This window comes from Pituophis catenifer, unplaced genomic scaffold (assembly GCF_029215685.1).
Source record: "Pituophis catenifer annectens isolate HBS135680 unplaced genomic scaffold, rPitCat1.0.hap2 SCAF_6, whole genome shotgun sequence".
Lineage (NCBI taxonomy): Eukaryota > Metazoa > Chordata > Lepidosauria > Squamata > Colubridae > Pituophis > Pituophis catenifer.
Window position 1 is genome coordinate 76,627,539 of NW_027256886.1, and position 17,422 is coordinate 76,644,960.

General features: G+C 41.3%; 1 protein-coding gene across 1 annotated transcript in view; it reads left to right on the forward strand.

Annotated features, from left to right (window-relative positions):
- The window catches only part of CDH23 (cadherin related 23), a 639,510-nt gene that overhangs the window by 393,045 nt on the left and 229,043 nt on the right, over nt 1-17,422 (forward strand). The window contains exons 14-17 of the mRNA XM_070946306.1: nt 7,250-7,314; nt 10,082-10,319; nt 12,157-12,262; nt 12,348-12,475. Coding sequence (XP_070802407.1) covers nt 7,250-7,314; nt 10,082-10,319; nt 12,157-12,262; nt 12,348-12,475 — 537 coding nt within the window. The remainder of the gene's footprint in view (nt 1-7,249; nt 7,315-10,081; nt 10,320-12,156; nt 12,263-12,347; nt 12,476-17,422) is intronic.

Consider the following 17,422-nt stretch of genomic DNA (forward strand, 5'->3'; position numbering starts at 1 on the left):
ACAGCGGCCCTGAAAAAAGTGACTTATGACTGTTTTCCCACACTTTGCACATTGCCACATCCCTGATCAAAATTTGGACTCTTGGAAACTGGCATTTATTTATGATGGTTGCAGCATTCCTAGAGACATATGTTCACCTTTTGTGACCTCCTGACAAGCAAAGTGAATGGGGAAGCCAAATTTACTTAACGATTGTGCTGCTAACTTAATAAGAAAGGTTGTAAAATTGTGCGAAACTTACTTAACAATTCTCTTGCTTGGCACTGGAAATTCAATGGAATTTGTACACCTACGAGTTTTGAAATCTGGTTTTCCACTATAGGAAAGTGCATTAAAACTTCTTCTTTAGATAAACTCTGGAAATGTATGTATGACCTCTGAGAAAATGTGTAGATTCAATAGGCCTTTGTGTAGATTTCAACAGGCCTTTTTGTGCGTGCCTTTAAAATAGGAGCCTGAGTGGCGTAGGAGGCTAATGCCTCCTACTAAGGCAGCATTTAACATCCAGCTGCCTGCAATTACTGCGAGTTCAATTCTCACCAGGCTCAAGGTCGACTCAGCCTTCCATCCTTTGTAAGGTGGATAAAATGAGGACCCGGTTTGTGGGGGCAATAAGCTGACTTTGTATAAAATATACAAAGTATGAAGGCTATTGCTTAATGCACTGTAAGCAGCCCTGAGTCTCCAGAGAAGGGCGGCATATAAAAATAAATAAATAAATAAAAAAGAGGGACAGAGTAGATGAAGATGAAACTGACAAGGATCTGAAATAGATTCATCTATTCCCCCTTCTCATGGAAGTGATTGCAATTGATCAAAAGAAATCCCTTAACTTGGAATTACAAATATAAAAGAAGTGCAAATATTATGTTTTCTAAAGTAAGGAGCCTGGATAGCTCAGCAGACTAATACATTGTAATTTAACTCCAGCTGTCTGCAATTAGTAAGTTCGAATCTTGCCAGGCTCAAGGTTGACTCAGCCTTCCATCCTTTCTAAGGTAGGTAAATTGAGGACCCAGTTTGTGGGGGCAATAAGCTGACTTTGTAAAAATATACAAAAGTATGAAGGCTATTGCTTAACTCATTGTAAGCCGCCCTGAGTCTCTGGAGAAGGGCAGCATATAAATCAAATTTAAAAAAAAAAGTGGGAGGGCACAAAATTATTTGAAACCCTAAATTTGTTTCTCAAATCCAATGCATGGCATCAACTGAATTATGTGTTCTTTTCAGCAATTCATTATTTCTGGAAGAACATAACCCCTATGCATTTCCTCTCTCTAAGATTATCTAGGTGACAGGCTGAAAATTCTCCTCTGTACAGGAAAAAGATTGATATCTTTGATTCCCAAAATAGATAACTGAAACTGGAGAGGGCTTCTGTGCACTTAAACCTGAAAACCTTCACATTTTCTAAAGTCAGCAGATGTTAAAAGTGTGGTATAGACCTCCCCAAGAATTACAGAATATTAGTGAGAGAAACTTTAACTAAATCTTGGAGTGTGCAAATATTGTTCAAGCTCAAGAGAGTTAATGGACACCTTTATTACCATCCAATACAAAATAATATCTTGTTTTTAACAATGTTAGAACCATCCATAACATTTCTTCTTCTTCCAGAAACCTTTGTACAAAGTATTACATTTCAAATTTATAACCAGACAGGAAAGTATAAGTTATAGTAAGTGTGTCTTCTTTGGAAAGAGTACCATAATTTCCATTCCATCACTGAATAAGACCTTTTCCTAGTAACAGCTGTGCTTCCATTACAGATAGCACTCAAAGCAGTAACATCTGGGGAGAAGACTTTCCCCAAGGAAGGGAAAGTAGGCAAAGAGGTGATTGCATTTTGATCTACAACATACATACTCCAACCAGTCTGGGAGATACAAGAATGGACACATCTGAAGTTTCTCTGGGATGCATCTCAAGTATGGTCAATCAAAAAATAGAACTGCGATCCAAAAAGAAATTCATACCCTAAACCAGTTTCTCAAAGAGGAACACAACATATCTGTATTTGTACAGATATTGTATTTGTATTGTATTCCGATAGTTGGGTTATTGATACTGGCCATTATTAACATCACTTTGGCTTGACGGAGAAAAATATTTTTATCTGTCTCTTTTTATACTTCTTGCTGCTATGTTCCATCTTCCAAGTTCCCAAAGAAAATGTTTAATTGTGAAAGAAATTCTCCTTAATTAGTAAATATGATTTCTTGTACTGCAATTGCTTGGAGTGTGTAAACAAAACTACATGAAACTCAAGACATCTTAATAAGTTGAAGTGCCTATATTGACAGTACATCCGCATTCCTCTTGATTATTTTTGTAGTATTTAGAATATTTTGCTTAACCAATTATATTAATGGGATTTTTTATAAGCACTGTATAAAAAACAGGAAATTATATCCCAGGTCTACTAAAACTGTTGCTTGGGGCTGAAGGTTCATCACTTTCTGTTCTTTTGACACTGCAGCTGGCAAACTCATTCAATGATGAATATACTTGGAATGAACAAAAACAAAAGAAAATTGAAACAGGTGGTAATGCCTGAATAATTTAGTCCTTTAAAAATAATCATCCCAGTAATCTTTTTAAGCTTTTTCTCTAATGGCTGAGCTATATTTGGAAACTGTTTTTTTAATGAAAATTAAAATGATGCGTGGAACTGTGTCTGTGTATCTCGCCCTTCTGGCCAACTGGCATGGCCTCAGAGGATTGTGACTGACAAGCCATCTCGATACCCATGGTCCACTGAAATTACCACATTAACCTGCAGCAGCTTGATAGAGCTATCCGCAAAAGGGAAGGCTAGTGTAGATCATGAAGAAACAGCTACCTCATTAACTTTCTCCCTAATGAGGCAGAACACATTTTGTCTAGGATTTCTAGGGTCCCTTTCCTAGAGTTATGCTCTGAGCCAGGGAAAGCTGAAGTCTGATGTTTACGAGGCCGTGTTGTAGCAATAGTCCCTCCCAGATGAAATTGTAGCTCTCAATGCCTCCAGCTGGCCGAGCAGGATAAATGCCAGGAAAGGGGTTCAAAGCAGGGGTGAAATTCAGCAGGTTCTGACAGGTTCTGGAGAACCGCTAGTGGAAATTTTGAGTAGTTCGAAGAACCGGCAAATATCACCTCTGGCTGGCCCCAGAGTGGGGTGGAAATGGGAGATTTTGCAATATGCTTCCCCCAGGAGTGGGGAGGGAATGGAGATTTTGCAATATCCTTTCCCCAGGAGTGGGGAGGGAATGGAGATTTTGCAGTATCCTTCCCCCAGGATTGGGGAGGGAATGAGGATTTTGCAATATCCTTCCCTCAGGAGTAGGGAGGGAATGAGGATTTTGCAATATCCTTCCCTCAGGAGTGGGGAGGGAATGGAGATTTTGCAGTATCCTTCCCCTGGAGTGGGGTGGGAATGGAGATTTTGCAGTATCCTTCCCCTGCCATGCCCACCAAGCCACACCCACAGAACTGGTAGTAAAAAAAATTGAATTCTACCACTGGTTCAGAGTTGTAATTGTGTATTCCATTGCATCTTAGTGACTGAGGTCAGACCAAGCAACAAGTGTTAAATCAAGGATTAAGGAAAACGAGTGTATAGGCAAAGAAAAGATATAAATCTAACAAACATAGTAAAATCTTAATTGAGCCCCATATAGATATCAGTATGCTCCACTTGCTGAAATATACTTTTTTTCAGCAAAGGAAGGTTTTTGCCATTTTTGTTTAAACATTTGTTAATCCTTGCTGCCTTTTTTAAAAAAAAAAATACTTATAGAATATAATCAAATTCCATTTGGAAAAGCGACTTTAAAAAATGCCTTTGGGTTGTGAACCTGCTGTCTATATGGTTGTGTCTCTGTGTACATGCAATAGAAAACATATGAAGTGCCCGAAATGATCTTGAGGACAAAATCAAGGCAGTTGTTAAAACTTCATGACAAATTGTTTCAATTAAGATTTGTATTTTTTTTAGCAGAGTAATGAAAAATTGCATGGAAGATACAATTAGATTGAACAGCATGCTTCCGGAACTAGTGCTATTCAGTCAGAAGAGACACAGAAAGATTCCTGACTAGCTGAAACATTTTGTTGGGTTTTCAGAGAGTTGCAAATTGTCCTGCATGTGCCACAGTGTTAAACTACCGGACATGACATTTGTTGTTCCTCTCCTGTCTCCGTGGCCTCTGCTGTCAGCCACTGACAGTCATCCAAGGTCATCAGTGACAAAGGCAAACAAATTTTATACGCCTTCAGCCTCTCCTTGGATAGCATCAGAATAAAGGGAGAAAGGCTATTTTAACACTTCCACCACTAAGGACTATCTCCTTCATGGACAGGATAATTTGAAAGCAGTGTTGTGGAGTGTCCAGCAGGGAAAAATTGTGCCATCAGGACAAGAACGGTTACAGGAATTGGGTATGTGTAGTTTAATGAAAAGAAGGACCAGGGGAGACATGATAGCAGTGTTCCAATATCTCAGGGGCTGCCACAAAGAAGAGGGAGTCAAGCTATTCTCCAAAGCACATGAGGGTAGGACAAGAAGCAATGGGTGGAAACTAATCAAGGAGAAAAGCAACTTAGAACTAAGGAGAAATTTCCTGACAGTTAGAACAATTAATCAGTGGAACAGTGGAACTGGAAATTTTTAAGAAGATGTTGGATAACCATTTGTCTGAAGTGATGTAGGGTTTCCTGCCTGGGCAGGGGGTTGGACTAGAAGACCTCCAAGGTCCCTTCCAACTCTGTTATTCTATTCTAAGTCTGTGCTGTGAAAGGATCCAAGTCAACCTTATCACATTCTGCACTTTTTGTCATTCAAGCCTCGTTATTAAGCCTGTAAGGATTCAAATTTTAATGGCCTTTTCAAAAATTACAAGGCCGTAGATAAATCAAAGAAGTCACGGAGTAGGAATTTATTCTGGGCCATTCAGAAAACCTTTCTGAATTCTAGCATGTTCTGCTTTTGTTCACATCTGTCAGACTTCAAGATACTCTGGCAGAAATCAATTTAGAAAATAAAAAGATAGATTTAAAAAGCCGGGTAGTTTCTCATTTCAAAATACAATTTTGTTCCCTTTGTCTTGGCTGCTAGTCATGCATATTTTATATAGCCATTAGAGCCACATGGAAGAGTCAGTCAGAGCTTCTGAAGGTTTGTAAGGATTTCACAATGGGGAATGAGGTCTTTCCTGTTGGCTTTTTGTTACATAGACATTGCCCTGCCTAGGACGTTGTCAGGACGTTGCTGATCAAATTCGTGTGACAAATTTTATTAAAAATGAATAAATAAAATCTTCCTCGTACATGTAAAATCAGCAGAGACAAATTGATTACCCGTATCTTTTGGACAAATTTTTAACATCTCTCATATCGATCTTGAAATATTTAGAAAAAGCATGTGATCTAATAAACATTATCTATCTCCAAGAGCATATTTTGTTTCATATTTCTTCACAAGGATAGAAAATAATAGCATATCTTTAGAATGGATACGGATTTGACCAGTTATTCTGTCATTTGGTGTTCAGTTTACCCCAAATATGAAAGCTTGGTATGCAAACAAGAAATCACAGATATTCATCTGTCTGTCTGTCTGTTAGTCTATCTATCTATCTACCTATCTGCCTAATTTATTTAGCCACCCATCCCACACAAGATCACTCTTGGAAGCATACAATAGATACCCTAGGTCAGGGGTGTCAAACTGAAGGCCCGCAGGCTGGATGCGGCCAGTCGGGTGCTTAGATCTGGCCCATGGGGCCACCCTGGAAACAGCAAAGAACCGGCCCGCGGTGCCTCTGCCAGTGAAAACAGAGCTCGGGAGGGCTGCGTGCGGCCTGGCAGAGGGTTGCAGGAGGCCGTTGCAGCCGAAAACGGAGCTTGGGAGCTCGTTTTTGCTAGCAGAGCACTCTGGCCACCACAGGTGCCCTCGACATGAGTGATGTCAAGCTGGCCACTCCCACCCTGGCCATGCCCCCCCCTGAGGTCAAATACAACCCTGATGCAGCCTCAATGAAATTGAATTTGACACCCCTGCCCTAGGTGAACAAAATTACAACAAAAAAGAAGGACGACGTATCTCACAAGGTTTCAATTGTTTTTATTATTATTCCCAAAAATAAATATGCCTAATACAATTCAAGTATGACAGTTCTTCTTCCAAGGCATTTGTCACTAATGTTTTTTTCCAAAACGTCGAGGATGCTTCTCTTCGGTAGATATGATACGGATGTTTATAAAGTATTTGATTTATCAGCCAAATAACTGAGGGGTTTTCTTGATGTAAAAATGATTTATCATAAGGACATGTTCATGTTCATCAAGCTTCTTTGGTTTGATAATCTAAAGCAGGGGTGTCAAACTCAAGGCCCAGGGGCCGAATCCGGCCTGCAGGGTGCTTAGATCTGGCCCTTGGGGCTGCCCTGGAAACAGCGAAAGACTGGCCCATGGTACCTCTGCCAGTGAAAACAGAGCTCGGAAGGGCCACGTGCAGTCCTCCTGAGCTCCATTTTTGCTGACAGGGTTGCAGGAGGCCATTGCAGCCGAAAACGGAGCTTGGGAGCCTGTTTTCACTGGCAGAGTGCTTGGGCCACCACAGGCACCCCCCAACACGAGTGACATCAAGTTGGCCTCACCCACTCTGGCCACGCCCACACTGGCCCCCCGAGGTCAAACATAACCCTGATATGGCCCTTAATGAAATTGAGATTGACACCCCTGATGTAAAGCAATCTTTCCTGGCCTCCAAGCTCACTGAGCTACATTTCCTAGACTTCTGGATCAGAAAAGAGGTAAAGGTAAAAGTTCCTCTCGCACATACGTGCTAGTCCTTCCCGACTCTAGGTGGTGATGCTCATCTCCGTTTCAAAGCCGAAGAGCCAGCACTGTCCGAAGTCGTATCCGTGGTCATGTGGCTGGCATGACTAAACGCCAAAGCCGCACGGAACACTGTTACCTTCCCACCAAATGTGGTCCCTATTTTTCTATTTGCATTTTTTACATGCTTTCAAACTGCTAGGTTGGCAGAAGCTGGGACAAGTAACAGGAGCTCACCCTGTTACGCGGCACTAGGGATTCGAACTGCTGAACTGCCGACCTTTCGATCGACAAGCTCAGCGTCTTAGCCACTGAGCCACCGCATCCCTAGGAAGACTTTTAATATGCAACAAAAATAGGGATTTATTTTTGAGATCTGAATTATAAATATCTACATTGTTTTCTTTGTTCATGTTTATTATATTTTTAGGCTACAGATAATGATGTGGGCTCTTATGGAAAAGTGAGCTATTACTTCAGTGATGATCCAGACAGGTAGGTGTTTTATTAAAGGTATTCTTTGATCTTTCTGCTGTAACCTTAATATAATGTTTCATTTATATTAGTTAAATTGAAATAAAATCCTCACACTGTTCTGGTCATTGTTTCATTGAGCTAGGTTTATGGTTTCAATGCCTTGAAAATCATGTCAGTAAATGAGGTGCTAATTAGAATTGACCATGAAGATATCTTGTTTCCCCAAAAATATAATTTTATTTGAACCCTGAAATAAGCGCTTGGCCTTATTGCCATGTGCTCAAAAGCCCGATTGGGCTTATTATCAGGGGATGTTTTATTTTGGGGAAAACAGGGTAGTAAAGTGGTGGATAACTTGTACCTTTTATGATCAACCATCAACAGTAAAGCAACAAGCAACCACAAAATATGCCATAGACTAGCACATGGTAGAGCACTCATGGAAGTGAAAGCTGGTCTTTAAAGAAGTAGGAAGAACTTTGGATGCCTTTGAACCTTGGTGTTGGAAATAGGAAGAATATTGATGCCTTTGAACCTTGGTGTTGGAGAAGACTCCTAAGAATACCATGGATAACTAAGAAAACAAACCAATGGACCATCAAACACATCAACCCAAGGTTCTCATTCAAGGCATAAATCACCAGGCTCAAATTGTCCTACTTCAGACACAGTATGTGAAGACCCAGGTCTCTGGAAAAGGCCTTATTGCTGAGAAATGTGGAAGGAAAAAGAAGAGGATGGCCATCAGCAATGTGGATAGACTCAGTTATGGTAGCTTATGGGTGCCTCCTTGGGAGACCTGAAAGAACAAGTTAGGGAACGTATCAATTAATCAATTTTAGATTCATGGAATTCCTTGTTTTCTGTTTTCCTATCAAGGAAGAAAAAGATTAATAATGTAGGAATAAATTCCACACCCTAACAATCAATTAGCAAACAGCAAAGCAAAAAAGCTAAGTTCTGAAAGGGTATATAGGAAAAATCATGCCAGGGAAGAGGAGTAAATATTGTACAACATCAACATTATCTTTGACAGAGACCAATTCAGTATGAAATCCAGAACTTCTTCAACTTTTTGAAATCTGGAGAGATTTCATAAGGTTTTAATATGTTGAATGCAGAAATGTTAGCAATGGACCCATAATGAGGAATACATGTGTGTCATGCTGCTCCCACATGCTCCAAATTATCTCTGGCCAACCTGCTAGCTTGAACTGCCAAGATTATCTTGGTCAAAGAGAGTCGTTGATGGCAAATTAAATGGGCATAGGGAAGACACACCCTCTATTTATAAGCTGTAGCATGAATTCATGTCAGTTTCCAGGATCTATCTATAATTCAGTCACACTTTTACTTCTTGTATTAATTAATCATGGAGCAGCATTTTTAATTCAGAAAATCAATTATGAATTACGCGGCCAACACTGTTTGGTCCATCTTGCATCCTAACTGGCCTTGGATCGAAACATAAGTAACTGAGATTGCTGATCTTAGATTTAGATTTAGATTAAATCATAGATTTAATATAGCAATCCAGCAAACAGAAAGCCTAATTAGTTGCTAAATCGAGCCTTGGAATTCCTAAAATTGAAACAGAAAGTCCTGTCATTCAGATCCTTTAAAATAAGCCAGCAGATTAATATCAAAATAATTTGGATATACATTTTGAGATGAAAAGGTAATAATGTGCTGAGACTTTATTCTTCAGAGAGTTCAGGTTAAAATGAACTGTAGTAAAATTCCTCTGTTCATTCTCTCTGACTGTACAAATACCTCTGCAAACTTCCTGTGCTTCCTCATGAAAGCAAGATGAGGATTGATTTTCTCATCTGCTAAAGAGCAAACTATGTATTACATTCAAGCATGTGTAATGAATTCCCAATATATTGCGTGTGTGTATATATATATATTCTATTGTAAACAGCCTCAGGAGATATCCACTGTAAATGGAAGAGAGAGAAATGAGCGTAGCTGTGAGAATGTAGCATTTAACCCTCTCTCTACTGGATTTTTTTCCAACTCAACATTCATTTCTCCCATCCAGATATTAAGACTCTCGAAAGAGTGCAGAAAAGAGCAACAAAGATGATTAGGAAACTGAAGGCTAAAACCTATAAAGGACAGTTACAAGAATTGGGTATGCCTAGTTTAAAGGGAAAAAAAGAACTAGGGGTGTTATGATAGAAGTGTTCTAATATCTCAGGGGCTTCCACAAAGAAGAGGGAGTCAAGCTATTCTCCAACGCACCTGAAGGCAGGACAAAAAACAATGGATGGAAACTAATCAAGGAGAAGAAACAGAAACTGGGTAGGTCTAGTTTAATGAAAAGAAGGACTAGGGGAGACATGATAGCAGTATCCAATATCTCAGGGGCTGCCACAAAGAAGAGGGAGTCAAGCTATTCTCCAAAGCACCTGAGGGTAGAAGAAGACACAATGGATGGAAACTAATCAAGGAGGGAAGCAACTTAGAACTAAGGAGAAATTTCCTGACAGTTAGAACAATTAATCAGTGGAACAACTTGCCTCCAGAAGTTGTGGGTGCTCCGTCGCTGGAAGTTTTTAAGAAGAGATTGGACAAACATTTGTCAGAGGTGGTGTAGGGTTTCCTGTCTAGGCCTGGACAGCCATTTGTATGAAATGTATATTAGGGTCTCCTGGCTTGAGCAGGGGGTTAGATTAGAAGACCTCCAAAGTCTCTTCCAACTGTGTTATTCTGTTAAGTTAATTACTGTATGTACTGAAATCTATTTCTTCAATACATTGCTTGCTGTTTTGGGCTCCAGGTTCTCCTTAGACAAGGATTCAGGCATCATCACACTGGTTGCCCGTCTGGACTTTGAGACAACTCAGCGTTATACACTCACTGTCATCGCCAGAGATGGGGGTGGAGAAGAGACAACCGGGAGGGTCCGGATTAATGTCCTGGATGTTAATGACAACATACCCACCTTCCAGAAAGATTCCTATTTAGGAGCTCTGAGGGAAAATGAGCCATCAGTCACTCAAGTGGTCCGCGTGAGGGTAAGAAACTCCAAATAGATATATTTCTTATCTGAGCCAACGAAGAAGAAATGAGTATCCGTGTAACTTAAAAAGCCGTTTGTGATATAAAGAACTGCATTGAAAAAAGTACATAATATGTGGAAATCACTGTTAAAAAAATTAAAATGCATTCCACTTGAACTGACATTCCCAGTCTGACGCTTGTGTCCCTGTATGTGCTTGTGGAACCATCCCTTGTGCCCCCAAAATTCATTCTCCAGCAGAATTTTCCATTGTAAAAGAAAAACCTTTGTAAAAGAGTATTAAATTAGGTATTAGCATGACATAACCTCCAGAAACATTATTTTCAAAAAGGTATCTTCCCCCCACCCACAACCCCTTAAAAACAGAAAATTGAGAATGAAACAGAATTAGGCATGTTGTTGTTGTTGTTACAATTATTTATTAAATGTAAAGCATCCTGACTTCAGAATGACTGGGCAGCTTACATTAAATAAATAAAAATCCATAATACACAAAGAGACTATCCATGTCTGCACACAAATTCCAAGCACAATACAGGAACTCACTCTACTCCAGAACCTGGGAGAAGAGCCAGGTTTGCTGATTCTTGATATTTGCAAAACTCTTTTCATTTCACTTTAAAAAAAAAAAAAAGGTTGGGGCTTTGAACATGCACTCATGGTCACCATCTTATATTTTATGTATACACACAAGCACACGCATACATCATGGACCTGATTTAGGAATATATGTCTTCGTTTTTTGGAGCTACAGTAACTTTTGCAGATGTGGTTTTTATATTGTAGGGAAAGGAAGTATCCCATCAGCCTGCTCTTAGAGGTGTGCCTGGCTTTGGAACCCACCAGTGGTGGGATTCAAATTTTTTTACTACCATTTCTGTGGGCGTGGCTTGGTGGGCGTGGCTTGGTGGGCGTGGCAGGGGAAGGATACTGTAAAATCTCCGTTCCCTCCCCACTCCAGGGGAAGGATACTGTAAAATCTCCATTCCTTCCCACTCCAAGGGAACGTTACTGCAAAATCCCCATTCCCTCCCCACTCCAGGGGAAGGTTACTACAAAATCCCCATTTTCTCCCGATCAGCTGGGCCTCGGGAGGCAGAGAATAGATAGAGGTGGGGCCAGTCACAGATGGTATTTACTGGTTCTCCGAACTACTCAAAATTTCTGCTACCAGTTCTCCAGAATTGGTCAGAACCTGCTGAAACCCACTTCTAGAACCCACCCACCCACCCAAAAAAAGTAGCTTTATGTCTCCAGATGCTCCAAAGCACTTTGGAGGTCATCAAATTGTCCTACTTTTTATGTCTCATTTGAACTCTTCCTGTTTTGTTTTGTTTTTTGAAAGTTTTATTTAATTTCTATTCTGCTTTTTAATCTTGGTCAGTTTAAAATGGCATGCATACCAGGGGTGAAATTCAGCAGATTCTGGAGAACCGGTAGCGGAAATTTTGAGTAGTTCAGAGAACCGGCAAATACCGCCTCTGGCTGGCCCCAGAATGGGGTGGGAATGGAGATTTTGCAATATCCTTCCCCCAGGAGTGGGGAAGGAATAGGGATTTTGCAGTATCCTTCCCCTGGAGTGGGGTGGGAATGGAAATTTTGCAGAATCCTTCCCCTGCCACACCTAAGCCACACCATGCCCACCAAGCCACGGTCTCAGAACCGGTAGTAAAAAAATTAGAATTTCACCACTGATGCATACCTGATACTCCTAATTTTTCCCATGGTGGTTGGGTTGTGGGAAGAGAGAGCAAAGGACTCAAAGTCTCCCAAATGGCTTTCATTGTGTAGAAAAACGTTTCAATATAAGCATTTCTTCTGATTTAATCTAGGCTTCGGATGAAGATTCCTCTCCAAACAACCAGATTGCTTATAGCATTGTGTATGCTTCTGCATTCAAAAATTACTTTGACATTACTTTGTCTGAAGGTTATGGAGGTGAGCGTGCAGCATTATGTTCAGATTCGTCCCTCATCTCGTGCCTAGTGTCATAATTGCCAACGCTGCTTTCTTGCTTTTTCAGTGATAAGTGTCATCCGCCCTCTGGATTATGAGCAAGTTGCCAATGGTGTCATTTACTTGATTGTAATGGCCAAAGATGCAGGCATCCCGGCCCTCAACAGCACCGTCCCCATCACCATTGAAGTGTTTGTAAGTACCACTACTGCCTTTCCATTCTATCAGCTCAGAAGATAAAACTGAACAGAACAAATCCTTGGTCTTACTTTTCTTATTCTGCTCAATTAGAACAACGTGACTATTTATTCAACTAAGAACAGTTTGTTAAGAAGGATTGATTGATTGATTGATTGATTGATTGATTGATTAAAAAAAAGAACAATGTACAAACTTTGTCAGGGGTGAACTAATTTTTGGTGGCAGGAGCCCATTTTTCAATCCACAGGTTTACGTGGATTGAGGCTGGCTTGACTCAGTGGATCTGTCATAATAATCTCACATGCTGGATTTTTCTGCTTCTGTTTTTGTTCTCTTTCTTAATCGGGATGCGTCAAGGTTCGCACATGCACATGTCAAGTCTGTTGAAGGCTTAAAATGCCTAGTCTTTCGTTTTCTGACAAAAAAATTGATCTTTTGGCAATATAATTTCATGAATTGCTTGAGAGATGAAAGAAAAAGGGATGAGGGAACCACACATATTTTGTTTTGACTCAAGTTATATATACCAATGGCTAACCTTTTTGCCGTCACGTGCCAAAAGTGGGGGGAGAATGGGGGGGGGTTTGTGTGCGCATGTGCCCAGGCCCATAATTCAATGTGCACCACCCCCTGCACATGCACACATGACCCCTCCGCACTCCCTTCCGCTTTTGGCATGCGATGGCCCGGTGGGCCCGGTAGACCTGTTTTTCGCCCTCCCCAGGCTCCAGAGGCTTTCTAGGAGCCTGGGGACGGTGAAAATAGCCTTTCCCACCCCCCAGAGATCAGAAACAGCCCGTTCCTCCATTGCACTGGAGTTGATCTAAGGCAATGCTCGTGTGCCCACAGATATGGCTCCACGTGCCACCTGTGGCACGCGTGCCATTGGTTCGCCATCACGGATATATACTGTTCATATGAGATAATGATCCTTTCTTTGTTCAAACCTGAAGAACTCTGTGTCTTAGCTTTATGTTTATTTTTCACCAGAATTAGTCATACTAGACTGCTTATCTACAAGTGTGCTCTCATCAGTCTTTTGTTCATTCAGCACACAAGGTGGTGTCCCTTTGCCAGTTCTCTTCCAAGCTTGCGTAGAGTACAGCTTATTGAAAAGGACTAGAGTAGCAAATGTCCGTTTTACAAAGACCATAGATCTGATAATACTTCAAAGAAACAGTTTGTATAACCATGTAGAATACCCAAGGTAACAATCAGTTAGATTTTAGGACAGTGAAACAGTAGCCAAATGGAATCACACAGAGTCCCATGTATATTCAAACGCATGTAGAGAGGATGGACAAAGCCAAAACAAATGCAGAGTATTAGCTCTATTTGGCTTTCTGGGAACAGCCAATAGCTAATTTATTCAAATGGATGATTATGCATTGTATAAACACCCTTAGCTCATCAGACAAATGATTTATCAAAATTAATCATGTATTTTTGAAAAACTTTGCTTCTTCATTTATCTCATATATTCTACTAAACATTTTGAACACCACCCACAGTACTAAATCTTGTTTTTAATTATAGTTTCTAAGATTGCAAGCAAAGTCCTTAAAATGTGGAGCTGGGACTGGGATTGGAGTAATATAAGTTCAAAAACAATAATAATATGCACTCATATACAGTACCCTCCCTTTTTATGACCCCGTAATCCCTTAATTGGGGTAGAGTCAGGGCAACTGGATGGAGCTGAGCATTTAGTGGCTGGACTCCTACATGGGGTTCACAGTAGATATTTTTTCTTCGTGTCCCAGAAGAGAAACAATCTGCTGCTACCTAGGATTGAACTCTCAACCTTCTGAGTGGGAGGCAAGTGTCTTCACTACTAGGCCACCACACCGTTCATGCACTCATACTATATACAGTATCTGGAAAAATATTTTTTTGCTCTGCTCATTTTTGTCCCAAATCCTTCATTCTCCTGTCTTCACAGCAATATTAACTATTGAGGTATATATTAAACAGTGGTTCAAATCAAGTTTATTACAGTCGAACACCAGAGACTAGAACAAATAAAAATACTCAGTGAATATCCAGTTAAAAATTCTAGAATAAAACAATAAATAACAGATAAAATCTATATTAAAATCACAATTTGGCATCCAGTCTGTCGATTAAAAGATAAAGGTTCCCTTCACACATATGTGCTAGTCGTTTCCAGCTCTAGGGGGTGGTGCTCATCTCCGTTTCAAAACTGAAGAGCCAGCGCTGTCCGAAGAGGTCTCTGTGGTCATATGGCCGGCATGACTAAACGCCAAAGGCGCACCGAACGCTGTTACCTTCCCACCAAAGTGGTTCCTATTTTTCTACTTGCATTTTTTACGTGCTTTCAAACTGCTAGGTTGGCAGAATCTGGGACAAGTAACGGGAGTTCACCCCGTTACGCGGCACTAGGGATTTGAACCGCTGAACTGTCGACCTTTCAATCGACAAGCTCAATGTCTTAGCCACTGAGCCACCGCATCCCTAGAGTCCGTCAATTACACATGGCCTAACTGTACTATAGTAACAATCTATAAACTGTGAGGCCCATAGTCATTAAATGCCAACATGCAAAGAAATGATGTTTGCCACATTAATTGTGTAAAATAGCTATGGTGGATTAATCACATGTTTCTGACGAATCCCCAATGCTGCTGTGCAGAATCTAACCACCTGCATTGTAATCACAGTCTGTTCATCCTAAGCAGTCACTGGAGATAAGCCATATCAGAACAGCCAGGATACCTATTGATTATTGGGAGGATATGTGTTTTTTAAAAAATATCTCTATAAAAAGAACATCGAAGGAGTAGGTGTCCAACTCTCCTGAGCCACAGGAGCAGAGTCTTTCAAGCAATGGTAACTTTTTATACTTGCCATTCAGGACGGACAACTGAAGCGTTTGGCACAGTGCAAGTGAAAATGCTTTCTGGTGGTTTGCCAACTCTTGTCATCCTTGGAGTGACTATTTTGCTTCTTTATAGATGCATGCAGTAGGACCGTGACATATTTTATAACATGGATTAAGTCTTGTGGTATTAAGTTACAGCTGGTGCTGCCAAATCCATGGCTGATGGGAACAATTCCACTGATTTCTGTTATATTGATCATTGATGGACAACCAGCTTTAGAAGAGACCATGCATGAGTGCTTTCTTACCTGAGACCATATGGCAGGGGTGACAAACTGGATTTCTTATTCGAGGGCTGGATCAGCATTGTAGCTCTCATCCACGGGCCGGCCGTGGGGGGAGGACATGGGACGGATGGCCTCCTGCAACACTTTACCAGCCAAACGGGCCATGGGGGGCATGCGCGGCCCCCATGCACCCCGTTTTTGGCCTGGATGGCCTCCTGCAGCATTCTGCTGGCCAAAACATAGTGCAGGGGGCACATGCCCCCCTTCCCCATTTTGACTGCCAGAGGCACCACGGGCTGGTAATTTGCTATCTCCAGGCTGGCCCCGCGGGCCACATTTAAGCACATCTTGAGTTTGACACCCCTGCCATATGCTAACAAGGGGTGGCAAAATCCTACAGGTGCTTGAAAGGAGAATTTGCTTCATTTCCTTCAGTTCAGAAAGATTGTGCCGAGATTTTCTTTTTTCTCTTGACCTCTGCCTGAAAACCTAAAGTTACCTGGAAGCAAACAACTTTGATTGTGGCATGTAGACCAAAGGCACAGTAGCCCTGGAAGTGATTGAAATTATTCATCCTTGAAGCAGTCCAAATAGCTGTCACTTTTCAAATCGTGGTCATCCCAGCCTGAAATGATTTGTTCTTATTGTCCCAAGTTGAGATGCTGTTGTGGCCCACTGGCAGCCCAGCAGAGCTGGCAGCAGAGTCGGACAGTGAGGAGGTTGTGGAGGAACATGGGCTAGTCCTGGAATCTGGAGAAGGCTCAGATGAGGGCTCTGCGTCGGAAGCAGAGAGGGGGCCAGGGCCATCTGGTAGTTATGTGCTTCCTCTGGAGCCTCCAGAATCTGACATCAGCGAGGCAGAAGTGTGAGCCTGTTCCCAGTGCGCGCATGCGCAGAGCTGCCAGAAGGCAAGAACAATTAAGAAAAAAAGGGGCGACTCGGGAGTAAGGCTTGGAGATGATTGGCCCCTCCCATAAGACACAAAAGAGAGGCAAACAGATGTGACCCTTTGCAGGAAGCAATTAGTTCATATAGTCAATTCAAGCTCTGAGAAGCCCGTTTGACTCTGTGCTCCGTTTGGCCTTGCAAAACTAATTGGCAATTAGGTCTCTGGCAGCATTTCAAGGGAGATAAAGGTGGGTGCTTATCAACATTACCCTGAAAGACTGTGTCAACTCGAGCAGACATCTGTCGGAATCTTCACAGACTATTTGTGAATCATTACGGGCTGTGAATGACCATAATTCATAGCCGTCTCAATAAAAGAGGTTTTTTTGGGGACTAAAATTGTGATTGATGCTTTCTCTGGGAGCCTAGGTCAGAACAGATGCAAACACCTTTTAAAAAAAAAAAAAATCCCTATAACTTGCTATAGGGCAATAACAGGGTTAGCGTTCCTTTTTAAGGGTTAAATCAGATTGTCAAGAGAACAAGCACCCAGACTGAGAATTCTCAGAGAAAGGATGAGCAGTGGTTTCCTGATAACCCTTCAATCTTAGATCCTTCTTAATCAGCTCTGACTTAAAGTGGCAGCAATTCACTGGCCGAAGAGCTGGTCCTCTTTGATGATGATGATGATGCTGTAAAAAAAAAAATCCCTGATTTTCACCCTTTCATAGCATTGCGAGGAGACATAAGAAACAGCAAAGGGGGCTTAATTAAGGAGAAATATCTTCTTTCCCGAACTGGTTCTTTGGACAGTGTAATCCCATTTGTCTAAAGACCGCATTTGAAAAGGTCATTTCCTTCTAGTTGATTTTGTACTTGGGTGATTTCTAAGTAGCTGTCACATTCTGCACTTTCTACCAAAAG